General features: G+C 54.8%; 1 protein-coding gene across 1 annotated transcript in view; it reads left to right on the forward strand.

The window, feature by feature from the left end:
- Positions 1–20,171, forward strand: part of USH1C (USH1 protein network component harmonin) — a 44,282-nt gene extending 24,111 nt beyond the window's left edge. The window contains exons 15-25 of the mRNA XM_056137198.1: positions 1,360–1,409; positions 5,787–5,939; positions 7,282–7,398; positions 7,880–8,365; positions 12,341–12,460; positions 13,595–13,645; positions 16,462–16,503; positions 17,501–17,554; positions 17,804–17,903; positions 18,580–18,686; positions 20,112–20,171. Coding sequence (XP_055993173.1) covers positions 1,360–1,409; positions 5,787–5,939; positions 7,282–7,398; positions 7,880–8,365; positions 12,341–12,460; positions 13,595–13,645; positions 16,462–16,503; positions 17,501–17,554; positions 17,804–17,903; positions 18,580–18,686; positions 20,112–20,171 — 1,340 coding nt within the window. The remainder of the gene's footprint in view (positions 1–1,359; positions 1,410–5,786; positions 5,940–7,281; positions 7,399–7,879; positions 8,366–12,340; positions 12,461–13,594; positions 13,646–16,461; positions 16,504–17,500; positions 17,555–17,803; positions 17,904–18,579; positions 18,687–20,111) is intronic.
- Positions 20,172–22,369: the final 2,198 nt, after the last annotated feature.

Raw genomic sequence — 22,369 nt, forward strand, 5'->3', positions numbered from 1 at the left:
TGAACCCGCGCGAGCACTGCCAGAGCACCAGCCCGCAGGCCCAAAGGAGCGGGGAAAGCAGGTTTGCCACCCCGCCTCGCCTCATGCCCTTCCTGGCTGCTCTGCTTGCCTTGCGCACCTCCTCCTGCCAGTCCGTGACCTCAGGGGGGGCCTCCGGAGCCTGGGGAGCCCCTCCAAGCCTCACACCAAACCTCGAGGACAGGGGCCAGAGAGGTAGCACAGCAGGCTAAGGCGCTGGCCTCACTCAAGGCCAACTCACGTTTGACCCCCAAGTCCCTCCCGGAGGGATTCCTGAACACAGTCAGTATACACCCCCCCTCCAAAAAAAAAAAAAAACCAAAAATCCTTGAGGTCAGGTCTCAGGACTGGACTGACGTTCCAGTTGTCAAATCATTTAGTCCCACTTAACCCAAGTTGCTTCTTTGGTGCTCTAGAATATCCCTATCCCCTAGGTCACCCTATAGCTCCCCCAAGATCCAGCAAATAAGGGGGTTTGGTGCAGCAGGTAGCTTTCAGAGTTGTGTTTGGGGACTCAGGTTGGTTGTGAGCAGGTAATGATTTAAGCCAGTGTTTACTAGCTGTGGCCCACTCCCAGGACATTCCAAGAAGACCATCAAATGGGCAGAGGGGGCATGGCCCGAAACTAGGGGGGCAGGCAGTCGAGTACGGGGAAGGAAGGAAACCAGGCCGGAAGAGGATCCTGATCAGAAAAGGGTTGAGGGACACTGGTTTAAGCCATCCCGCTGGCCCTGGCAGAGTGGGGTTCGCACCCTAGCCCTATCAAACTGCATTGGCGTCCAGCTTCTCTGACCCAGACCGGGGGGGGGGGGGGCGGGGGTGCTTTGCTGGGGAGAGGCTCTGCCTACTGCTGCCTGAGATGTCCAGCCCCGAGCAGACCGGCCAGCACCTGGTTGTCCCACATGGAAGCCGAGGTTGCGGCCTGCCTGGGAGGACGACCTGTTTGAATCCTGCAGATGCTCTCAGCAGCCCCTTCGTCTCCTTCCAGCTCCTAAACGAATGGGGAGGCCCCATGTGAGTCTGGGGGCACCTGGCTAGCTTTCAGCTGGGCCTCGTGGGGGGTCACCTACAGCCGCTTCTCCTGCCACACTGAGTTTTAACTGTGACCCTGGCACCCACTGACCGCTGATGCCAGTGTCTTGGCGAGAGGCAGCAGGGGGTGGCCCAGAGCCTTTCCCAGGTGCTTGTGGGCCTGCTTGACACCCTGGGGGGAGGCCAGGTAAGTGGAGAGTTGGACTAAGGGCGCCGTTTTGCTGTTGGGCCCCCGCCTCTGCGCAGCCCACGGACACCGGGCTGAGCTAAGGAATCTTGTCACTCTGGCCTGTGTTCTCTGTTCTCCAGCCTTTGGGTGGTTTTATCGTTATGATGGCAAATTCCCCAGCATCCGGAAGGTAGGACGGGGCACCTGGTGGAGTGTGCTGTGGATTCTCGCCTTTCCCAAACTCCCGTTTCTTTTCCTGTCAAACCGACGCTGTGAAATGCAGCCTATCCCCTGGGGTGAGGAGCTCTGTCTGTGCCTCCCTGTCAGGCTGAGTTCCAGGGCAGGAGGCAACGTGTTCACTGCGAGAGAACCCTAGGGACTGTCAGGCACAAGCTCCAGTGGGCATGGAGCAGGACAGAGGCAGGCAGGAGGCTTCTGCTCTGTTTCTCTGTTGAGTCGAACCAGAAGCCCCAGCCCCAGCCAAGGTCAGACAGTGACGTATGAGGTGGGCTGAGTACAGAGCTGGTCTCCAGAACAGATAGGCTGCCAGGGAGGGGCGGGTGGGCTGGGGCTGGTGCCGCCTCGGGTGGGCAATCGCCTCGCCAGCCCCCTCCGTCTGAGAAACAGCCTTGCCTGTGACCTCGAGGATGCCATTTCCCTGCTCTCTGGGGCCTCAAATTTTCTCTCCAAATCTCATTATCCTATTTCCAGGCCCCATAAAACTCCCGCTTGTCCTTTTTCTTCCTAAATCACTTTGGCATTTGATTATGAAAATGCAGCTGTTCGTGTTTGCAGATTGGGCATTTGCGATGACTCTGATATTTGGAAATCTGGCACCGGCATAAATCTGGGTGAATGAATTTCTGTTATTCATCAATTGGCTCTTTTAGGCAGGATGGTTGCCCCCAGAAACCAAAGTCCTGGTATGTGGTTGACCCTTATGATCTTTAATTGCTTGATTTTATTGCTTTTCATGTGGTAGATGCACCCAGCAGTGCTCAGTGCATCATGCTGTACCAGGGTCTAAACCTGGGACTCCCACATGCATAGCCTTGCACCCGGCCCTTTGAGCCACCTCCAGTGATAGATTTTTTCTCCCTGTCTATAAAATGGAAATATCTGATGTGTGAACAAATCCATCCCTTTTCTCTAACACCATGTTATTGGGATATCAGGTGGCAGTGCTGTTCCTGAAAAGGTAGATTTTATTACTCGGGATAAGAGATGGGACTTGTGTGGCACTGGGTAAAACTCAGGTCAGAGACCTCAGGAGATGCCTTTGCATGGTGCCAGAGTGTCGTCACAGAAAGAAGAGGATTTCATGTGACTGTCCATTCCTTCCCAGGCTAGCTCTGTGACTTAGGACATCTTCTTTAGTTAGATTTATTATTCTCTATATGCTATCTCTATTTAGGACTCCAGGAGGATGGATCACACTCAGAATTTTGCTAGAAAGAAAGTCAAAGAGGGCTGGGAAGATAGTACAGCTGATGAGATGCGTGCCTCGCTCACGACTGACCCAGATTTAATCCTGGCACCCTGTCTAGTCTCCCAAGCCCCCCATCCCAGGAGTGATTCCTGTGTGCAAAGTCAGGAGTAAGCCCCAAGGACTGCCAGGTATGGTCCAAAAAGGAAAGAAAAGGGGCTGGAGTGATAGCACAGCAGGTAGGGCGTTTGCCTTGCACATGGCCAACCCGGGTTCGATTCCCAGCATCCCATATGGTCCCCTGAGCACCGCCAGGAGTAATTCCTGAGTGCAGAGCCAGGAGTAACCCCTGTGCATCATCAGGTGTGGAACCCCCCAAAAAGAAAAGAAAAGAAAGGGGTAAAAAGAATCAAAGAATCAAAGGACCTAAGTAGGTAAAGCTTCTCCAGGCACTTATAACTAGGTGCATGTGAAAGAACTAGAGTCTCCTTCACATATACACATGTGTGTGTGCACCCTCCCCCAACCTCCCCCCCCCTACACACACATACACACAGAGCATCAGAAATTATGCCTCTTGAAAACTGAACTTTATTCCCCTACTCATTAAGTTCACTTAGTCCAAAAAAGACCCTGGTGCTTTGAATTGTTATTTCCTTTTCCAAAGGGAGAAAATTTGCTTTTTGGTAGAAGCAAGAGCACAGCCTCCAAGCACCTCTTCTCAGTCCAGACCATTAGTTTCCACCTTCATACACCTACACACTGGCGCTCGAAAACCCTAATGCAGATGGGCAGGTGTATCTGCCATGGGTTTAACCAGCAGCTGAGAGGACAGCAGAGTCCTGCTTCTGAGCTGGATCTGAAAAGGTACCAACAGTTCCTGCAGGCAGCTGGGTCACCAAGTCCCCAAGTAAAACCCTCTTGGTGGCCATGACTGCCCATGCATACAATTCCTCTAATTGAGAAGTAAAGACCCAATGCTTTCTATTGCTGTAGTCCCTCTAGGGCCCAAGATCTCTGGCCCGTGACCTCATAAAACCTGGGCCCACAGGAGAAATCATGGTCTGCCTAAGCCCTACGGCCAGCACTGCTGGAGCCAACGACTGGACTAGTGCAGCTTAGAGACTCCCGCAGTTTGGCGAGAAGACAAGTTCCTGCACAGCTAGGAAACTGCCCAAAAGGGGCCAGTCTGCACTCAGGAGGCAAAGCTGAGAGATAGCTGCCCCTTCTGCCACTGTAAGCAGAAGCCTCCTTCTTGGAGATGGAGCAGAAGTAATGGCATTCCTGTGTCGTCCCCCCCCTCCCCGCCCCCACCAGCATCTCTGGCTCTGACAGGTGGGCTCTGGCGGGGATTTTAACAACTCAGATGGTCCCTTTCTACCTGGGTAGCCAGGAACGTATGTTCAGATGCTGCCGCTGAGCAGAATTGTTGGGGCTCTTCCTGGGATTGAGGGCAGGGAGTCTAGGGAACAACCACGGGAGAGAATGAGCAGGGTGCTGAAGCAACAGAACCATGTTCTCAAGCAGCTCCTTGATCCCTCCCAGAGTAGGGGGTCATCTCCAAATATATTCTCTACACGGGGTGTCTTGAGGCAGGGAAGTGGGATGATGTGGGCATGAACCCATCATGGCCTAGCATGTCCCTCCAGCTCCGGACAATGCAATGTGTATCCACTGCTGAGAACTTAGTTCTTCATTCCTGGCTGTGGATACAGGGGTGAGTCTAGAATCCTGGGAGCAGGTGCCAGGAAAAAGCATGAACCCTGGGGTAAGCTCAGTGAACACGTGGCTTTCTTCTTCCTCAAGAACTCCCAAAGTGTGGACTGTCTCTGCTGTCCCCTTGCCTGAGTGCTAGCTCTGACTTCCCTGTGTTTGTGTATATCTGTGTGTGTGTGTTTGTGACACTCTCCCTACCCAGAGCCCAGGTCCCCTGGCTCAGCGGGCACAATAGAATCTATAAGTGATGAGTTTGAATCTTGTTACCACCACTGACTAGATGTTTGACCTTTGGCAAGGGGCTTTGCCTCTCTGAGTGCCTTCATCAAAAACAATGGGGAGAATGCCTCCCTAGGAGTCCATTGCCAGCCATCCTGGGCATAGAAGCAGTCTGTGTCCACTAGTGTCCATTCTTTCCCTTCCCTACTGCCTGAATTTCCCTGCAGCCCCATAGTAGAAGTATCTGGGAAAGCAGGCTTTGTTCAGTTCCAACAGGAGAGTAACCAGCCTGTTTGTCTCATATCTCCCCCCCCAAATCCCCTCAAATCCTGATGGTCAGTGAAAAGTCAGGCCATCCTCTCACATTCCAGTACTGAGGCTTCTTAGTCCTTAGTTCTCAGGCCTGACCCTAGTGGTTGATGGGTTTGGATCCCTTAGGATGAAATTGTTAGGAGCTTAAGCCTCCTGGCAAACCCTCTTATCCCTGGTGCTGAGGCTGGCTCCACCCCCCTCCCTGAGACTAAAAGGATCAGTACCAATGAGGTTTGCCTGGTTTCTAGAGTCCCAAGGATACTATCATCTGTGGTGTCTGAACATCCAGATGATGGAGACATCATTGTTCAGACAGTAGGAAGTAAATACAATGCCTTTTATTCATAAAATATTTTTGACGTTTACTAGCTCTTTCATAGACAATACTTTGGGCTTTTTCTTTGTTTTGTTTTTGTTTTTGTTTTGCTTTTTGGGTCACACCCGGCGATGCTCAGGGGTTACTCTTGGCTCTGCACTCAGGAATTACTCCTGGAGGTGCTCGGGAGACCATATGGGATGCTGGGAATAATTGAACTGGGTCGGCAGCATGCAAGACAAACGCCCTACCCATTATACTATTGCTCTAGCCCCTCATAGACAATGCTTTGTTGGTTAAAAATGGCAAGCCTGCAGGGCAGGTATTTTTCCCATTCGGGAGATGAAGTGAGTCAAGCCTTGAGAAGAACTTTGCTGAGAGGTCACACAACTAGTCAGTGAGCTGGAAAGTGAGTGCTGCTGGCTGACAAAAAGAACATGCTGCCCACTCTGTGAGGGGCCGGGGCACCGCAGGAGCCAGCGGCCTGGTTGTGTGTGAGGGTCACATGCCATGTGTGTTGCACCGTGCCGGCACTGCCTTGTAACTGTTGCCATGTGAACAATGCCACACCTGCTCAGAGAGGGAAGGAGAAGAAGAAAGCCAAGTACGACAGCCTCCAGGAGTTGAGAAAGAATAAGAAGGAGCTGGAGTTTGAGCAAAAGCTTTACAAAGAGAAAGAGGAAATGTTGGAAAAGGAGAAACAGTTGAAGATCAACCGGCTAGCTCAGGAGGTAGGTGACCCGTCCACGGAGAGAGGCGGATTCCCTGGGACAGGGTTTGCTCGCTCCCCATCGCTCCCCTGGTGGAGCAGCTGGGAGTTGTCCTCCCCAAACAGATCCCAAGGTCCAGTGATGGGCCACCCAGTCTGCAGAGTGAGGTCACCCCCTTGCCAGTCTCATCTGAGATGCTGGTTTCAGTGCATGTTTGAGATGGAAACAGCCTCCTCCTGGCTCTAGTATGAGTCTGAGGCCAACCCCTGTGCCCCACTTAGGCCTAAGGTTAGCCCTCCACACACCTGGGTGCCAGGTAGAATCCCAAGGCTGGACCTTTAGCCTTATCCCCTTCAGACTGGAGCCCTTGCTGAGACCTCTCAACCTGCTGGATAGCTGTGAGTGGGTGGCATGACAGCTCAGGGCAAACCCCTCTGGACAGAAGCAGTGAAATTGGCCCCCACCTGCTTCTCAGATGAAGTGACCTCTCTGAGGTCCCAGGCTAGGTTCTCCCAGGCTGCCTGTCCTCTGAGGGGCTGGTTATGAGATGAACCCCTTGGGGCCATAACGATAGTCAAAGCGGGTCAGGTGCTTTCCTTGCATGCGGCTGATTTGGGTTCTATCCTCAGCATCCCCATAGTTCTTGAGTGAAGAGCCAGGAGCAACCCTGCGTGTTGCCGGTGTGGCCCAAAAACGAAAAACAAACAAAAAGTTTTAAATAAATGAGATGAACCCCTTGATGCAGGCAGGGGCTGAAGCTATTCCTCAATCAGGCTAAGAGTCTGGGGCACAGCTATCGATACAGGGTATGTCTTAGGCTGGAATGTATCTGAGGGTTCCCCTTCCAACACTGCCCAAAGCAACCCTGAACACTAATTCCTATGTTCTAGATGAATGGGTGACCTTCACTCCCAGCTGTTGGAGATAGTGTTGCTTCTGCTTGCCTTTAATGCTGCTGTGAATCAGAATGCCAAGCTGATTAGATTATGAAATCAGAGGAGTCCTGGAATATGTGAAGTGAATTAGGTCTGGCATTAGGAACAAATTAGTGACACAATTAAATATAAGATCAAACCTACGCCTCACAGGGACAAGGCAGCCTGGAAGAGGGTTGGGGAGAGTCAAGTTATCCTCATGGAAGACTCTACCAAATGACCCCTTTTTGGAGGATCCCCAGACCCTAAGGGTTTGGGGCCAGCTAATCCTGTGCAATAATCCACAAGCTCATACTTTGCCTGCAAATGCAGTGAAGTGCCGACACCCTCTCCCCTTCAGTTCCCACACCTGAGGGGGTGTGCTCCCATGGCCCACCGTGACGTGAGTGCACCCTTTGTCTCCTTTACACACCGGCCTGGGGCCCCAGGTGTCAGAGACAGAGCGGGAAGACCTTGAGGAATCAGAAAAGATTCAGTACTGGGTGGAAAGGCTGTGTCAGACGCGACTCGAGCAGATCTCCTCTGCTGAGAATGAGATCCCAGAGGTAACACACCTTCTTCCCACCCTGGCCTTCACCAACGCCCACCTGGGGGACCACAGAGGAGGCAAAGTGGCCACTGCCTGACCTGGCTCTGGGGAAATAGCTGTTCTCCTGGGCGAGTCTCCAGATTGACCCTTCATGAAGGTCCAGCCCTTTGAGTCAGCCCCAGTTAGGTCTATGGTGCTGGTGCCTGGGCCGGTCTCCCCTTTTCTGGCAAGTGTGTCCCAGTTTAGATAGTTAATATTAGGAGCCCCTTACTTGAGGCCCATATATGGCATAACTTGCAACCCTCCTGCCATGGGCCCTCCCTCCCAGCTGCCCACTAAGGGTTAGCTGGGTACCAGCTGGCAGACCCGTGCCACTCACTCTCTAGAACTGTCTGGGAGGGCAGAGAGTTTCCAGCACCAAGAGACACAGGGCAGAAAAGTGCTTCTGTGCTCCAGTCAGTGACAGAACTTCCTTGAAAACTCCCACCCCCCAACAGATGCCCACGGGGCCCCCACCTCCCCCGCCTTCTGTGTCTCCCCTGGTCCCGCCCCTGAAGCGCTTCGCAGGCGGGCTGCACCTCCACACCACCGACCTGGATGACATCCCCTTAGACATGTTCTACTATCCCCCCAAGACGTCCTCGGCCTTGCCTGTGATGCCCCACCCGCCCCCCTCCAACCCGCCCGCCAAGATCCCTGCGCCCCCTCTCCTGCCCGCATCTGGGCGCGCGACCACCTCCTCCTCCCCCTGGGTGCAGCACACGCCGCCCCCTATCCCCATTCCGCCCCCACCATCCATCCCCACACAAGACCTCACACCCACCCGTCCACTGCCCTCGGCCCTGGAGGAGGCTCTGGGCAGCCACACCTTCCGCACGGGGGATATGGGCAACCCCACAGAGGACTGGGAGGCCAGGAACCACGGCGGGAAGCCCATCAACTCCCCAGTCCCTGAACGCAGCTTCCCACCGCCCACGGCAAAGGTACCACCGGAGAGAGCATGCTGGGAGGGGACGGGCTTCTGCACGCCACGCCCCCTACTCCTATGCATGTTGGGGGCAGGGCTTCCGTGTGCCACGCCCTCTGTGTGTGTATGTTTGCGCGCACGTGTGTACGCGCGCATTCCTGCATGTGCATGGTTTCTGCTGGTTTTGCAGTGCTGTGTTTTAGGGTGAATTACGGAGATAACTAGGAAGAGTGACGGTGTCCAGAGCTCTCTTCACTCCTCTGCTGGTCACTTGCAGTGTAGTACCTGCAAGGCTCAGTTTGTGAGAGCCTTAAAGTCTTAAATATGGGAAATCAACCCCAACTTTAACTGGGTGAAAAAGGGGGGGAAAGGGTCTCAACCAGGGAGAGGGCTTGCAGGGCTGGGATGCATAGTTTTCATGTGGTAGCTCCAGGTTCAATTCCCAGCACCTCACGGTCCCCTGGGCACCACTTCCCCCCCCCCCACATACATATCAAAAAAGGGGGAGTAATCTTGGGCTCTATAAATGAAGTGATAACACTGTCCAACGTCAGTGCTATTTTCTTTTTTCTTTCTTTTTTGTTTTGGGGACATACCCAGCAGTGCTCAGGGATTACCCCTGGCTCTGCCCTCAGGGCTCACTCCCAGAGGGCACAGTGGACTATATGTAGTACCAGGGATCAAATTCCAGGTAAGCTGTGTGCAAAGCAAGCACCCCGCCCACTGTACTATCTCCAGCATAGACAGCACCACTTTCTATGGTACTAACCAATGACGTTGGCTTTTAGTGTACAGTAGGCAGAAACTTGCTAACTTCCAACTTCCAACTGCAAATTTCCTAGAAGTCTTGAAATTTATTATTTAAACACTACAGAAAATTTTCTTTCCTGTAAGGAGACAGAACAGTGATTTTTCTTTCTTTCTTTTTTTTTTTTTAAAAAGACATTTGTTTTTAATTGTTCTTAACCCAATGACTGTTTCATGAGCACTAATTTGAAAGGAAGCCATGGAACTTTGACCTCATGGAGAGGAAGACACCTATCCCCCTGCTCCCTGGGGCTTGGCTGGAGTCAGTTCTAAAGCAGTTTATCAAGTGGGTCTCCTGGGGGTGAGGGGAGTTGAGGGGAGGTGGGTGATTAGAGGACTTGAGCCGAGGGTAGCCAGTGGTCTCAGATCAGTGTTTTTTAATTTTTTTTATTTCTTTGTTTTGTTTTGTTTTGATTTTTTTTTGTAGGGGTACAGCTATTTATTCAGCCACTGATTAGCTGATTGAATTGGGCATGAACTCCACCTTAATTTTTTTATTCTTTTTTTTTTTTAAAAAGGCCCTCCCGTTGATCGTCGATTTGCTCGAGCGGGCCCAATAACGTCTCCATTGGAGATTTTGTTGTTACTGTGTTTGGCATATCAAATACTCTCGGTAGCTTGCCGGGCTCTCCGAGAGGGGCGGAGGAATCAAACTTGGGTCGGCCATGTTGACCGCTTGTAAGGCGAACACCCTACCGCTGTGCTATTGCTAATCAACCTTCCCCACCTGAAGTTTCTGCATCAAGAGCAAACCTTGGATGGTCTCAGCTCATGCAGGAGTGCTATGGGAATCAAGTGCAAGTGAAGAAAATGTCAGATGCCCACAGGACTGCAGCCTCCTGCAGGGAGTTCCAAGGATTTTCTTGAGCCTGCAGTGGGGTTCTGCATCAGCTGTAGGGATAGGGAGAAGCCTCTTTGCCCCAGAACCCAGCCACACCAGCTTCACTGAGTGAGCCCTAGTGCACAGAGCCATGACCCACCTTGTGAGGGATGCAGAGGGAATCTGCAGCCCTGTCTGGCCCAGGCTTTGCCATCTGAAGGACAGGCAAGGGACCAGGCAGGATTCAGCTATAAAATCAGCACAGGATGTGGGTATTGAGGCCCTTGACTTGCATGCATCAATCCCTGGCTCTGCATATGGTCTCGTGAGCACTGTCAAGTGTGACCCAAACCTCCCCGCCAAATCAGCATAGTCTAAGTGGAGTGAGGGTGAGGAGGTGCTCGTGGGAAGGTGGAAGCATCTCTGTAGAGTAAAAGATCTGTGGGAGCCTTGAGGGATGTTATACTAAACGGGGGAAAGGGCATAGGAGGGACCATAGAGTGGTCAAGATGGAATCCCTGGGGTTCCCATCCTGGCTGGGACACAAAATGGCTGGAGAGCTCTGGGCTGGTGCCACCGCATTTTATCCGAGCCTGGGTGTCTTCCTTGGAAAAAATGGAAATGTTCATGGCACCCACCTCTTTAGGAGAAGCAGAGAACATATTGCGTGAGCCCATTCTAGGTTAAAACTATGGCAGGCACAGTGGACATGATCAGTGGCAGATTCAGGTCCAAGAAAATTTGGGTGGCACAGCAAACAAAGGCTTGAGGTAAACTGAAAGTCTTTGGGGTAGGATGAAACTTCAACACTGGGACCCATGTTCTCAGATTCCTTGAGGATTCCTTGATGAATCATGAAAGTCTCGCCGTTCATTTCCCATTAGCATAGAGTGAGTGAAGACCCCTTTCAAACCTGGGGCATCTGAAGTACTGGACCCTAAATATCTGAAAGACCCTCAGGTCCAGGCTTGTTCCTGGTGCAGGGGGCAAAGTTGGGGGCTACCGTTTAGCTTTGCTTCCTCCCGCCTGCACCAGCCCTTTGACCCTTGTACCACTGCCCTGCCTGACCCCCTCCTGTGTGCCATTGGTGAGTTGTTTTCCAGAGCTGTAGCAAAAGCCTCCATGTCACGTTTGCATAGCCAGTCCAACCACCAACAGGCCTAGGGTGTGGAGTGGATGGGAGTATACTACTGCTGGCTAAAGACCTGTCCAGTCACACGGCACCTGCCAGATTCTAGGTGCCGTAGCTACCCATCGATGGCCCAATGTCCTGTTGAGCCATGCAGGTATTCATTTGAGACGTTTCATGCGCATCTATCTATTCTGTGCCAGCCACTCTCCTGGAAAACCTTGGCAAGTGGGCAACCCAGCCCCTGCCTGAGTCCATCTGGTAGGGAAGTGAGGCACATCAGCAGCAAACTATCCCTATGGGAAAAGGAAAACAAAAGTGCTGTGTGCTGTGAGGAGTGAGGCTCAGAGGAGGGAGATGGTGATACCTAAGCTAAGGCCTAAGCAGGTGGGGCAGAAGGAGAGAAGAGTGTGTGAATAAGAGAGTGTGAATAAGTTCCAATAAGTGTTACTTATTGGAACCATAAGTTCCAATAAGTTGCAAAGGTAGGCTGCTTGCTTTGCAAGTGTGCTGCCAGCCCTGGTGTGTTCCCTGGCGCCACAGTGGTCTCTCAAGCACCACCCAGAATAATTCCTGAGCACCTCTGGGTCCCCAAACCGAAAAATCAAGGCACCAAAACCTGGCATTTTGGAGAGAATGTATAAGGGGAGAGAAGGCATGAGGCATAAGCCTGCAGTGGAGGGTGGAGAAGCTCACAGGGGGCGGGGCGGGAGGGCATGGGGAGGCAGTGTTAAACCAAGATGCTCAGCAGTCAGGGGCACCAGGAAGGGTTCGGGGAAGGACCCCTTCTACCCTTCTGACCCGTTTACTCAACATGAACCAGGGTGTCTGAGCCAAGCAGAGGGACACCTGTGTCTCAGGTGCCAATCAGCTGGGTCTCAGCCACCAGCCTCTGGGACCTGCATGTGCTGTCCAGGCATGGCCTGAGGGAGGGAGGAGGCTGGGCAGCACCAGGCCAGTGAGGGAGCCTCTGAGTGTGCTCGGAGTCACCAAGCTGCCCTCAGCCTCCAGGTCACCAGCTCTGTTCTCCAAGCCCTCCATTGGTTGCTGTGGCCTGAGAGCCTATGCAGTGGCCCGTGGCCTTCTCTGTCCTCTGCCTGAGATCACATATGGAGGCTTGCGCAGGTGCAGGGACCATACCACCCTGCATGTTGATGGTGTGAATTTGCATGTCAAGATGCCTCGCTAGACGCCCCCCCTCCTCATTTGGGTCTCTCCACCCTGAACCCCTGCAGACCTTTTGCCCAAGCCCACAGCCTCCTCGGGGGCCTGGCGTGTCCACCATCTCCAAACCCGTCATGGTCCACCAGGAGCCCAACTTCATCTACCGGCACCCAGTGAAAGCCGAGGTCCTGGTAAGCCTGGGGGTGGGTCCACCTCCCCCCACTCCCAGGCCATCGCCAAGGAAACAGACGAGGACCGTCTCCCCTGGGTGCTGTTGACCCAGGAGAGAGGAAGGGTACAAGTGTGGACAAGGCGTGGGCTCCTGGACTTCTCCGCGGCCTCAGGGTTGGGTGGGTGTGAGCATGACTAGAGGGACTGCTGCTCATCTGGACCCGGCAGCCCGGCACCCCATGATACAGCCACAGTGTAACTTAGAGGTGGTGGCAGCAACCACAATGTAATTTAGCAGTGGGCAGCCACAGTGTAACTTAGTGATGGTTGGTAGTCACAGTGTAACTTAGTGTGGTCATTGGCAGCCACAATGTAACTTAGCAGTGGTCCAGAGCCACCCTGTAACTTAGTGGGCAGCCAAGGTGTAACTTAGTGATGGTCGGCTGTCACATTGTAACTTAGCGTGTTTATTGGCAGCCACATTGTAACTTAGTGGTGGTCCACAGTGTAACTTAGTGGTGGTCGCAGCAGCCACAGTTTAACCTAGCAGTGGTTGCGCCACTGATACAAAGACTCATGGAGAGCTGAGTCTGTCCAGCTCTGTGTGTTCTCCCAACTGTTTGGTGACAACGTTCCCTCCGTGTAATGCTCAAGGAAGCTGAGGCTTAGCCAGGGTCCCTGAGCTTCCCAGGGCTGAGTCCACACTCACTGTGTAATCCAGATTCCAAGATAGAGACCTGGACACAGCAGAGGTAGCCCCCAGATCACCCCACCAGGACTGCCAAGTGGGCACTATGCTCCTGGAAGGGAAGGGCCCACCCCGGTCACCCGGACTCCTGTGTGCCCCATCTAGTGGCACTTACCTTCCACTTCCCATAGGAAGGAACGTGCCAGAATGTTTATCCCTTTCCTAGCGAACCCCGTCCAGGTGTCAGACAGATACTTATTTGGGGCTTTAGCTGCCCTGCTGTTGCCTGTGACCCCGTCCAATGCGTCCCTGCTGTGCGCTCGGGCTGACGGATGACAAGGGTGGCGTGCGCTGAACTAGAACTGCAGGAGTTTCCATGTGTGTTTGGGGCGGCATGTGGCAGGGCTGGCAGCAGGGGGCAGGCGAGACCTGAGTCACGGGTGGCGCTGTTGTTTCCTGCCTGCAGCCCCAGGAGATGCTGAAGCGGATGGTGGTTTATCAGACGGCGTTCAGACAAGTAAACCCCCATCCCTCGTGTGCTGTGGAACACCCCTCCCCTCCCTCTTTGATGGCTTTCTTGGGAAACACCAGTTGGTTCTAAGGAAAAGCATTACTTTCTGGGGTTCCTCTGACCCCAGCCATGTCCCCCGCTGCCTTGGACTAGAGGGTGGGGAGGGCTTCATGCCACGTGGGTGAGTGGCAGGAGCCCTGGGGCTCACCTCTCTGGCTGATGTTTGTTCTAAGATGAGCAAGCAGGAGGGTCCCCAAAACCCTGAGAGGCCCCTGCTCCAGCCCTAAGAGGGAAGGAAAGGGTGGCCTGACCCAGCCCTCTCCCCACTTACCCCAGCACCCCCACCCTCCGTCTGTCTGTCCAGGGCACTCCTGGCCAGCCTGTGAGGGGTATGGGGCTAGCAGCTTCTTCTGTCACCTCTGAGGGGGAGGTCCAAGGAGCTGACACCGGACACGCCGAGAGAGGGTCATCCTGCAGCTTCCCCTCTGAACCTGGGTCCCTCTGATCACCCTCGGGGGCTGTCCATGAGGGGCTACCTGAGAGGCTGCTCCCAGCCCAGCCCTGGCAGCAACAGAGGGCAGCTCCTGAAGGCTAAGCTGGCTCAAGCCATTTCAAAGGTCTCATGATCTCCGCCCCCTCCCCTCCCTGTTGCCCCACTGGATGGGAAACGGATGCAGAGAGATTTGGAAACAGGTGCTGGATCCGGGTCCAGAGGGCTGTGTGCTCCTCGGTGGGCGTATAAGGGCCTCTGTATTCCTCCCACCCTTAATTCATGCAACTGTGATGTGTGTGTGTGTGTGTGTGTGTGTGTGTGTGTGTGTGGTTTTTCTTTTGAGGATTGGGGCTTGAGGGCACTCTTGGCTCAATGCTCAGGGGTCACAAGGCTCAGGGGCCGAGATGTGTTTCTGGGGATCATGCTGGAGTTGGCTGCAGGCAAGACAGTTTATGGTGATTTATAATGATTGTCAACTAGACATTCAAGGATTTGGGGTTTGGGGTTTGGGGCACCACACCCTAAGGGAGAAAGGGTGGGAGGTGAGGAGGCTCAGAGCTGAGACTGGGAGTCCAGCCCCTGTCCACGACCTGGAACTGGGTGACCTTAGATGCCAACATCCCCTCAGTCTCTCTGTGGGGAGCGGGGGAGGCTGGGGATCCCGAGAAGTGCCCACCAGCTGTGAGGGCTTGTAGGTGCCACTTCTAGCACACACAAGATGCAGACCATGCCCCAAGGCTCGCCCTGAGCCAGGGCTCCTAGAAGGTCACTGCTGCATATCCTAGAAGGAACAGCAACCCCTGAGCCATCCCTCCTGACCAGCCCTGCGCCCACTCCTCAAGTGACCCACAAGGGGGCGGCCTCTGAGCTGGTGAGAGAACCCCTGATTCAAGGCCAGAGAGAGAACTCTGCAGAGCAGCTCTGCAGAAAGGAGCCCCACCTTCGATCCTCAGCACTGCACAGCCCCCTAGCATCATCGGGAATGACCCCTGAGCACTACACCGGGAGTAGCCCCTGAGCTCTGCCAGGTGTGCCCCCGCCCCCCCCCCCCACAAAAAAAGAGAAGAACCTCAGGCTTTGTTTGGGAAGTGGTGGTGCGTGAGGAGAGGGGAGGGCCAGCGATGCAGATGCTGGGATGCAGATGCTGAGGGCCGAGACCCAGGCTGCTGCCTGCTGGGGCCACCCGGGACCGGCCACTTGCTCCCGGCGTAGCCTTGGGAGCTGCGTCACTCAGTCCAGCAAGGCCCGTGACCCCCACCTCCTGGACCTCCTTCTTCGCCCCCTTGTCTCCAGGGGCTCAAGCCCACGCTGTGTGGCCCTCACATTGTCCGGCCTGGCCCCTTGGCCCCGGCTCCCCCCCCCCCTCGCCACAGTGGCTCCTTCTAGCTTCCCGCTCCCGTTTCCCACCCACCACATCTTCATCTTGTGCTGATTCCCGTCCCTCCACCCTCGCCCCACAAACCAGTTGACAGCAGAGCTGTGTGGTCTCCCCGCCCCCACCCCAGCAGAGCCCTCTGACCTTTCGGGGAGGTGTGAATGATTCTGGGCCCTGAAAGCACAGAGCGCCAACCCCCCTTTTTTTTGTTGTTTCTTTTTTTTAAAATTTTTTTTGTTTGTTTCTTTTTTTTTTTTTTACAGTTGTAGATTTACAATTTTTTGTGCTTGGGTTTCGATTATACAATGATCAGATACCCATCCCTCCACCAGTGCCCATTTTCCACCACCATGGATAATATCCCCCCACCCCCATCCCCCCATCCCCCCCTGCCTCTGTGGCAGGGCAATCCCCTGTGTTCTCTCTCTCCTTTTGGGTGACCAACCCCCTTTTTAATTCATGCCTTGTCCCTTAACCTCTATTCACTGGTTCCCCTCCGCCCACCCCAGAGCTTCTTGAGAAGAGTTGTCGGTCCATGGGGTCCGAGTTTGGGGAGACGTAAGTTGAACTTCACCTCCAGAGTCAGCCCCGACTAGCATGAGCATGCAGGGAAATGAGGGCAGAGCTTAAAAGACCTGAGGCGGTGGGCAGGAGATACCCCAGCAAGGAGGCTGTGCCTGTCTGGACCACCTGGCAGTGTGAGGATGCCCCTTCCAGCCACGGGCACCCCCTAGACCGGGCAGAGTGGGCAGGGTCCCCAAATGCCTCCCTGGCTTCCTGGCTTCCTGCTTCTCCCCTGCTGGGGTGCTCTGGCTACTGGGGCTGCCGGCCTCCTCTCTGAAGCCCCCAGCCTCACCCCCATCTCCACCCGCTTCATGCTGTCCTCCCTGCACTCATCTGGCAGTGCCCTTCGGGGCTTGGTTCTGTAGCCCTCACCCCTCCCTTTGCTTCCAGGATTTCCGGAAATACGAAGAAAACTTTGACCCTTACTCCATGGTGAGAGAGAATGCCTGCCCCTGGGGAGCAGTCCCCAGAGTTGGGTGAGGGGGCACAGTGCACTACATTGGAGTGCACTGGGGTCCAGGGGCAACCTGGAGAGGGGGTGGGGGTGCAGGAATTCTGGAAATCCCCCTGACTCTTTGTACTGAAGACTCCCTCCTGTGTCAACTATATGGTAGGACATGTGTGCATGTGTGTGCATGTGTATGTATGAATGCATGTGTGCTAGTGTATATGTATGTGTGTACAAGTGTGTGTATGTGTGTTTAAGTACATGTGTCTGCAAGTACGTGTGTATGTCTGTTTATGTGTGTGAATAAACATGTGTATGTGTGTGTAAAATGTATGTGTGTGAGCGTACGTATATGTGTGCACTAGTACATGTGTGCACAAGTGTATGCGTGTGCAAGTACTTGTGTGTCCATATGAGTGTTTATGTGTGAATAAACATGTGTATATGTATACAAGTTATGTATGCATGTACAAGTGTATGTATGTGCATGTATGTATGAGGTTTTTTTGTGAGTGAACGTGTGTATGTATATATGTGAGTGTGTATATATGGGAGTGTGTATGTATGATGTATATGAGTGAGTGTGTATGTGTGTGAGTGAACATGTGAGTGTGTATGTCTATGAGAGTGTGTATATGGGAGTGTGTGTGTATGTAAGAGTGTTTTTGTGTGTATGTGATTATGTACGTGTGTGTGTGTGTGTGTGTGTGTGTGTGTCTCCTAGCAGTCATACTCACTGAACTGTGAATTGAGGGTGCTGTGTTTCCAGGGATGTTATCGCCTGGTCCTCACACTGGGGATGTATGACTGTGTGTGTGTGTGTGTGTGTGTGTGTGTGCCCACATGTTCCCCAGACACTTGAGGATCCATGGCTCTTGGGCGTGTGAACTGTTGGGGCCCCGGTGACCCCCAAGAGGTGGCTTCCCTCCCAGCCTGCCCACCGTATCCCTCAGGTGGACGAGCCCCCCTCTCTCCCTCTAGTTCACCCCCGGGCAGATCATCGGGAAGGACGTCCGGCTGCTGCGCATTAAGAAGGTACCTGCGCCCTCTGCGCCTCTCCACCCGGCCCTCCCGCCCTGGGCCCCTTCTCCTACTGTCTAGCTGATTTGGGGGGGGACCCCTCAGATCTGTGGGGTGCCCCGCCTGTGGTGGGACCGTGCCGGGCCCTGGTCTCTGGCAGAGGCGCTGCCATCAGCCTTGAGCTCTCCTGTCAGACGAGCAGGGCCCTGGTGCCCGCCGGCCACTGTCCACCCAGCTCCCTCAGGCCCCTCTCTCTCTGCCCAGGAGGGGGCCTTAGACCTGGCCCTGGAAGGTGGCGTGGACTCCCCAATCGGGAAGGTGGTCGTCTCGGCCGTGTACGAGGGCGGAGCAGCAGAGCGGCACGGTCAGTGGATCAGCGCCCTGCTGGTGGGCTGCGGAGGGTTCTGGAAAGCCAGCAGCTCCCCAGTGAGCGTGGCCATCAGTGGCCCAGAAAGGCCCCATCCCTGCACCCTAAGTGCGTACTCTGGGTCCCGGCCTGCACCTGTGGGACCTGTGGGGATGCAACCCTCCGCCTCGGAGGCTCCCTGACTCACACGAGCCTGAGCAGACAACAGTGGGGATGGACGGTCTGCAGAGAGCTCCGAGGAGTGGGGGTGGGAAGTCTGGGGGTGCCCACCCACCGACGGGAACAGAGCTGCTGAGCTGATAACCCCTTCCTGCCCAGCTCCCCATGCAGCCTGCTGGGTCAGCCCCACTCTTCTGTGCTGCTCGGCCCAGCAGTGCTCCAGGGCCCTGGGAGTCGCCCCAACAGTGCCAGAGCCCCCAGGCCCACCCCTGGTGGTGCTCAGGGGTCAGGTGGTGCCTAGGCTCAAATCTGGGGCCTCCCATGTGCATTCCCATCTGAGTCTAACCCCCCCACCGAGGAAGTGGCCTTCGGGTGAACTGGTGGGTTGTTTCCTGCTTCTCGAGCCCATGGGACAGGGAGGACCCCTCAAGTCCAGGCTCGGGCCTTCTGGAAGCTACACCAGCGAGCACTTTTTGCCAAGCCCCAGTAGCTGACGGGCCTCGTCTCCCCGCAGGCGGCATCGTGAAGGGGGACGAGGTCATGGCCATCAATGGCAAGATCGTGACAGATTATACCCTGGCGGAGGCAGAGGCCACCCTGCAGAAGGCCTGGAATCAGGGGGTGAGTCCAGATCCCCCCCGTAGCCCCACCTTCCTGCCCACCTCCCCTACCCGCCCCCCGGCCTCTCTGCTGTGCCTTCTGGTCGGTGGGCCTTCTCCCAGGTCAGCTTCTGGGAGACACCCAAAACTCCCCATCCTGTCCAGGGTCATGATTGGAAAAGATGGAACCGAGAGAGCAAATGTGCATTTCTGACTTTGAGTCAAAAAAAAAAAAAAGACAGATTCCAAAGGCTGGATCTGGCAAACCACCTTTGGGGAGGAAAAAAAAAAAAAAACTTCAAGGTATATGGGACAGGAGTGCAAAGAGTGCTTGGGGTTGCTAGAACCCTTCCCAGCACTCGAGGACCCAGAGTGGAAGTGAGGCTGTGGGAGCCTCCCAGCAAGATCAGGTCAGCACTGCACAGGTGCCGGTGTGCGTGGTGACCACTTGTGCTGTGCAGTGCACAACCTGTGCAACTGTGTGCAGGCAGCCGAGCCTGAGGTATTAAGTTCAGAGCCGAGGAAGCCGAGCGGCTGGGCCTGGGACCCTCATGAAAGGATATGGACCAGAGAAGACTTGCGGGTAACACGTTGACTGTGTCTGCTGATCTGAGGGCTGTGCCAGGGCTCGAGGGAGCTCCGGGAGACTGGAGTGCATGGAGGGAGAGAGGGAGGTTTTCAGGGGGAAGACTGCAGCTCAGCGTCAGAAGTCATGACCTGGGGGAGAGGCTTAGTGAGAGCTCGCATTCTTTTTATGGGCTGCAGCCCGGCCCAGGAGGGCCCAGGAGGGAGCCCCAGTGGGTGGCAGTGATGAGGGGAGTCAGGACCACAGCGAGGCCAGAAGGTCCCTGACTGGCTGTGCATCCAAGGATGGTATTAAACTTGCCATTTCCCAGGACCTTTCCCAGAGTCCTGGAGGCCCAGTTGTTTTTGTTTTGTTTTGTTTTTTGCTTTTTGGGTCACACCCGGCAATGCACAGGGGTTAACTCCTGGCTCTGCACTCAGGAATTACTCGTGGCAGTGCTCAGGGAACCATATGGGATGCTGGGAATTGAACCCGGGTCAACTGTGTGCAAGGCAAATGCCCTACCTGCTGTGCTGTTGTTCCAGTCCAAGGCCCAGTTTTAAGAAACTTCATGTGCTTCTGGAAGTGGCCGCCTGCCTCTGGTCCACAGTTCAGCATATTGGGGTTCAGTCTTGCTCCAGGCCCGGCAGCCCTGGTCTTCGGGGTTCTGAAGGCCCAGAGATGGGAAAGTTGCCCAGACTGGGAGACTCCACAGGGAGGCCCACCCCACCCCCAAACTAGGCCCTCCAGCCCCTCGGAGACCCCCTCCCATGGGAAGAAGGCCTCGGGGGTTTGGGCCAGGCCCTGGCGCCCAGGAGTGGAAGTGGGGTGTCAGGAGCAGGTCCCTGAGTTTGCCCGGAGTCACTGAGCCTCTCCCCACAGGACTGGATTGACCTGGTGGTTGCCGTCTGTCCCCCCAAGGAGTACGACGACGAGCTGTAAGTGTGCCTGGCACCCTGCCCACCCTCTCCCCTAGAAGCCTGGCCACGTGCCCCTCACCGCCCCCGTGTGCAGCCTGAAGGAACAGCCCAAGCACTCGGCAGCACGGCTCCCAGGCGAGAGAAGGCCTGGGGCTGAGGCCCTGTGTGGTCTCCATTTGAACAGTGCGGTCTTGTCCAGTTTATTATTGTTGCTACTATTATCATTTTTCCTCCTCCTCCTCGTCTCTTTCCTCATCTATCTCATCATCCTTTTTCTCTTCTTCCTCCTCTTCTCTCTTCTTCCTCCTCGTCTCTCTTCTTCCTCCTCTTTCACCTCCTCTTTCACCTCCTCCTCCTCCTCCTCCTCCTCCTCCTCCTCCTTCTTCTTCTTCTTTCTTCTCTTACTCTTTTACTCTTCATCCTCCTCCTCTTCCTCCTCCTCCTGCTCTTCCTATTCCTCCTCTTCCTCCTCTTCCTATTCCCCCTCCTCCTTTCCTTCTCCTTCTCCTTCTCCTTCTCCTTCTTCTCCTCCTCCTCCTCCTCCTCCTCCTCCTCTTCCTCCTCCTCCTCCCCCTCCTCCTCTTCGTCCCCCCTTTCTCTTCTTGTCTTTTGGCAACACCTGACTGTGCTTGGGGTTCGTTCCTGGCTCTGCACTCAGGAATCACTCCTGGCAGTAATAGGGGGACCATATGGGTACTGAAGATTGAACTCAGGACAAGGCAAGTGCCTTAAACTCTGAACTATCTCTCTGTCCTCTCAACTTCTTGAGTTCTAGAAAACTGGAGCCCAGAGAGCGTCTGAGTCAGAGAGCAAGTGAAGGGTAGGGTTGGGATTATGACTCTAAATTTCTGATTTCCCAGCTAGAATTTCGCCCCCCACAGAAACAGCTTGAAGACTTCTCTTTCTTTTCTGGAAGGTCCCTTTCTCAAGCTGGTGTGTCTCCAAGTGCCCTGGACACCCCACATGAGGGCTAGAGCCTTGACCCAGTCTCTCTCTCTCATTCTCTCTCTCTCCTCTGTGCTCCTTTCCTCTCCTCTCCTCTCTCACTCCATCTCTCCCTTGCTTTCTCTCTCTCCTCTCCTCTCCTCTCCTCTCCTCTCCTCTCCTCTCCTCTCCTCTCCTCTTCTCTCCTCTCTCTCTTGCTCTCTCTATCATTCCCTCTGTATCTCATTATGTCTTTTCTTTTTCCCCCTCTAACCCCCCTTTTTCCCCTTTTTGTTTTGGGGCCACACCTGGCAATGATCAGGAGGTAATTCCGACTCTGTATTCAGGAATCACGTCTAGTGGTGCTCAAGGGACCATATGGGATGCAGGGGCTCGAACCTGGGTCAGTCATATGCAAGGCAAAAACACCAGACCCGCTGTTCTGTAGCTCTGGTCCCTGCTTCTTCTTTACATTTCTGTCTCTGGATCTGTGCATCTCTTTATCCCACCTTCTCTCTCCTTCCCTTCACCCTCCCCCATCTCTCTCTCCTTTCCTGCTTCTCTGCCTTTGTCTCTCAGCATCTTTTCTCTCTGTCTCTGTGTCTGTCTGTCTCTTGTGGTACCCGGCCTCCATTGTCACCTCCCTACCCCCCCCCCCCGCTGTCTTCTGTGGGAGTACCTGCTCTCAGCCCCTCCCAGCAGAGGCTGTGTTTCCCGGGAGTCTTCCCAACATCCCCGGGATCTGGCACCCAGGACACAGGCTGGAGGCCGGGATGCCCTGCCTGAGAATAACCAAGCCCTGCTTTGTGTTTTCCGCTCTGCTCTGTCTCTCTAGCCCTTCTGTCCCCTGCTCTGCCGCTGAAAGTCCCCGGGCAGTACGAAAGCTTCTTGAAGACCGTGTCCTGTGCACAGACACGGGGTCCTCCTGCCGCTAGCGCCCGGCAGCCCCTCACGGTGAATGGGCAGGCGGGCCGCGGGGCCCCGTCCGCCAGTGCTGCGTGCAGTGGCCGTTGGCTGACCACGCTCTCGGCAGGTTCTTTGGACTGACACCTGGGGGGTTCGAGGGGCATCATCTGTGAAGCATCCCACTCAGCCGAGTTCAGTTGGCAGTGGAATTGGGACCAAGCATGCTGACTGTTCGCAGCCCACAGACCTGGCCACAAATCCCCCGCAGCACCCAGTGAGCCCCTCTCTCTACTTAGCTGCACAAAGAGAGCTGCAAAGCTGGGCCTGAATTTCCCCCACTCCCCACACCCCAGACCTTCTCCACTAAACTTAGTGCCTCTCCCCGCAACC

This window comes from Sorex fumeus, unplaced genomic scaffold (assembly GCF_029834395.1).
Source record: "Sorex fumeus unplaced genomic scaffold, SorFum_2.1 ptg000007l, whole genome shotgun sequence".
NCBI classification, from domain to species: domain Eukaryota; kingdom Metazoa; phylum Chordata; class Mammalia; order Eulipotyphla; family Soricidae; genus Sorex; species Sorex fumeus.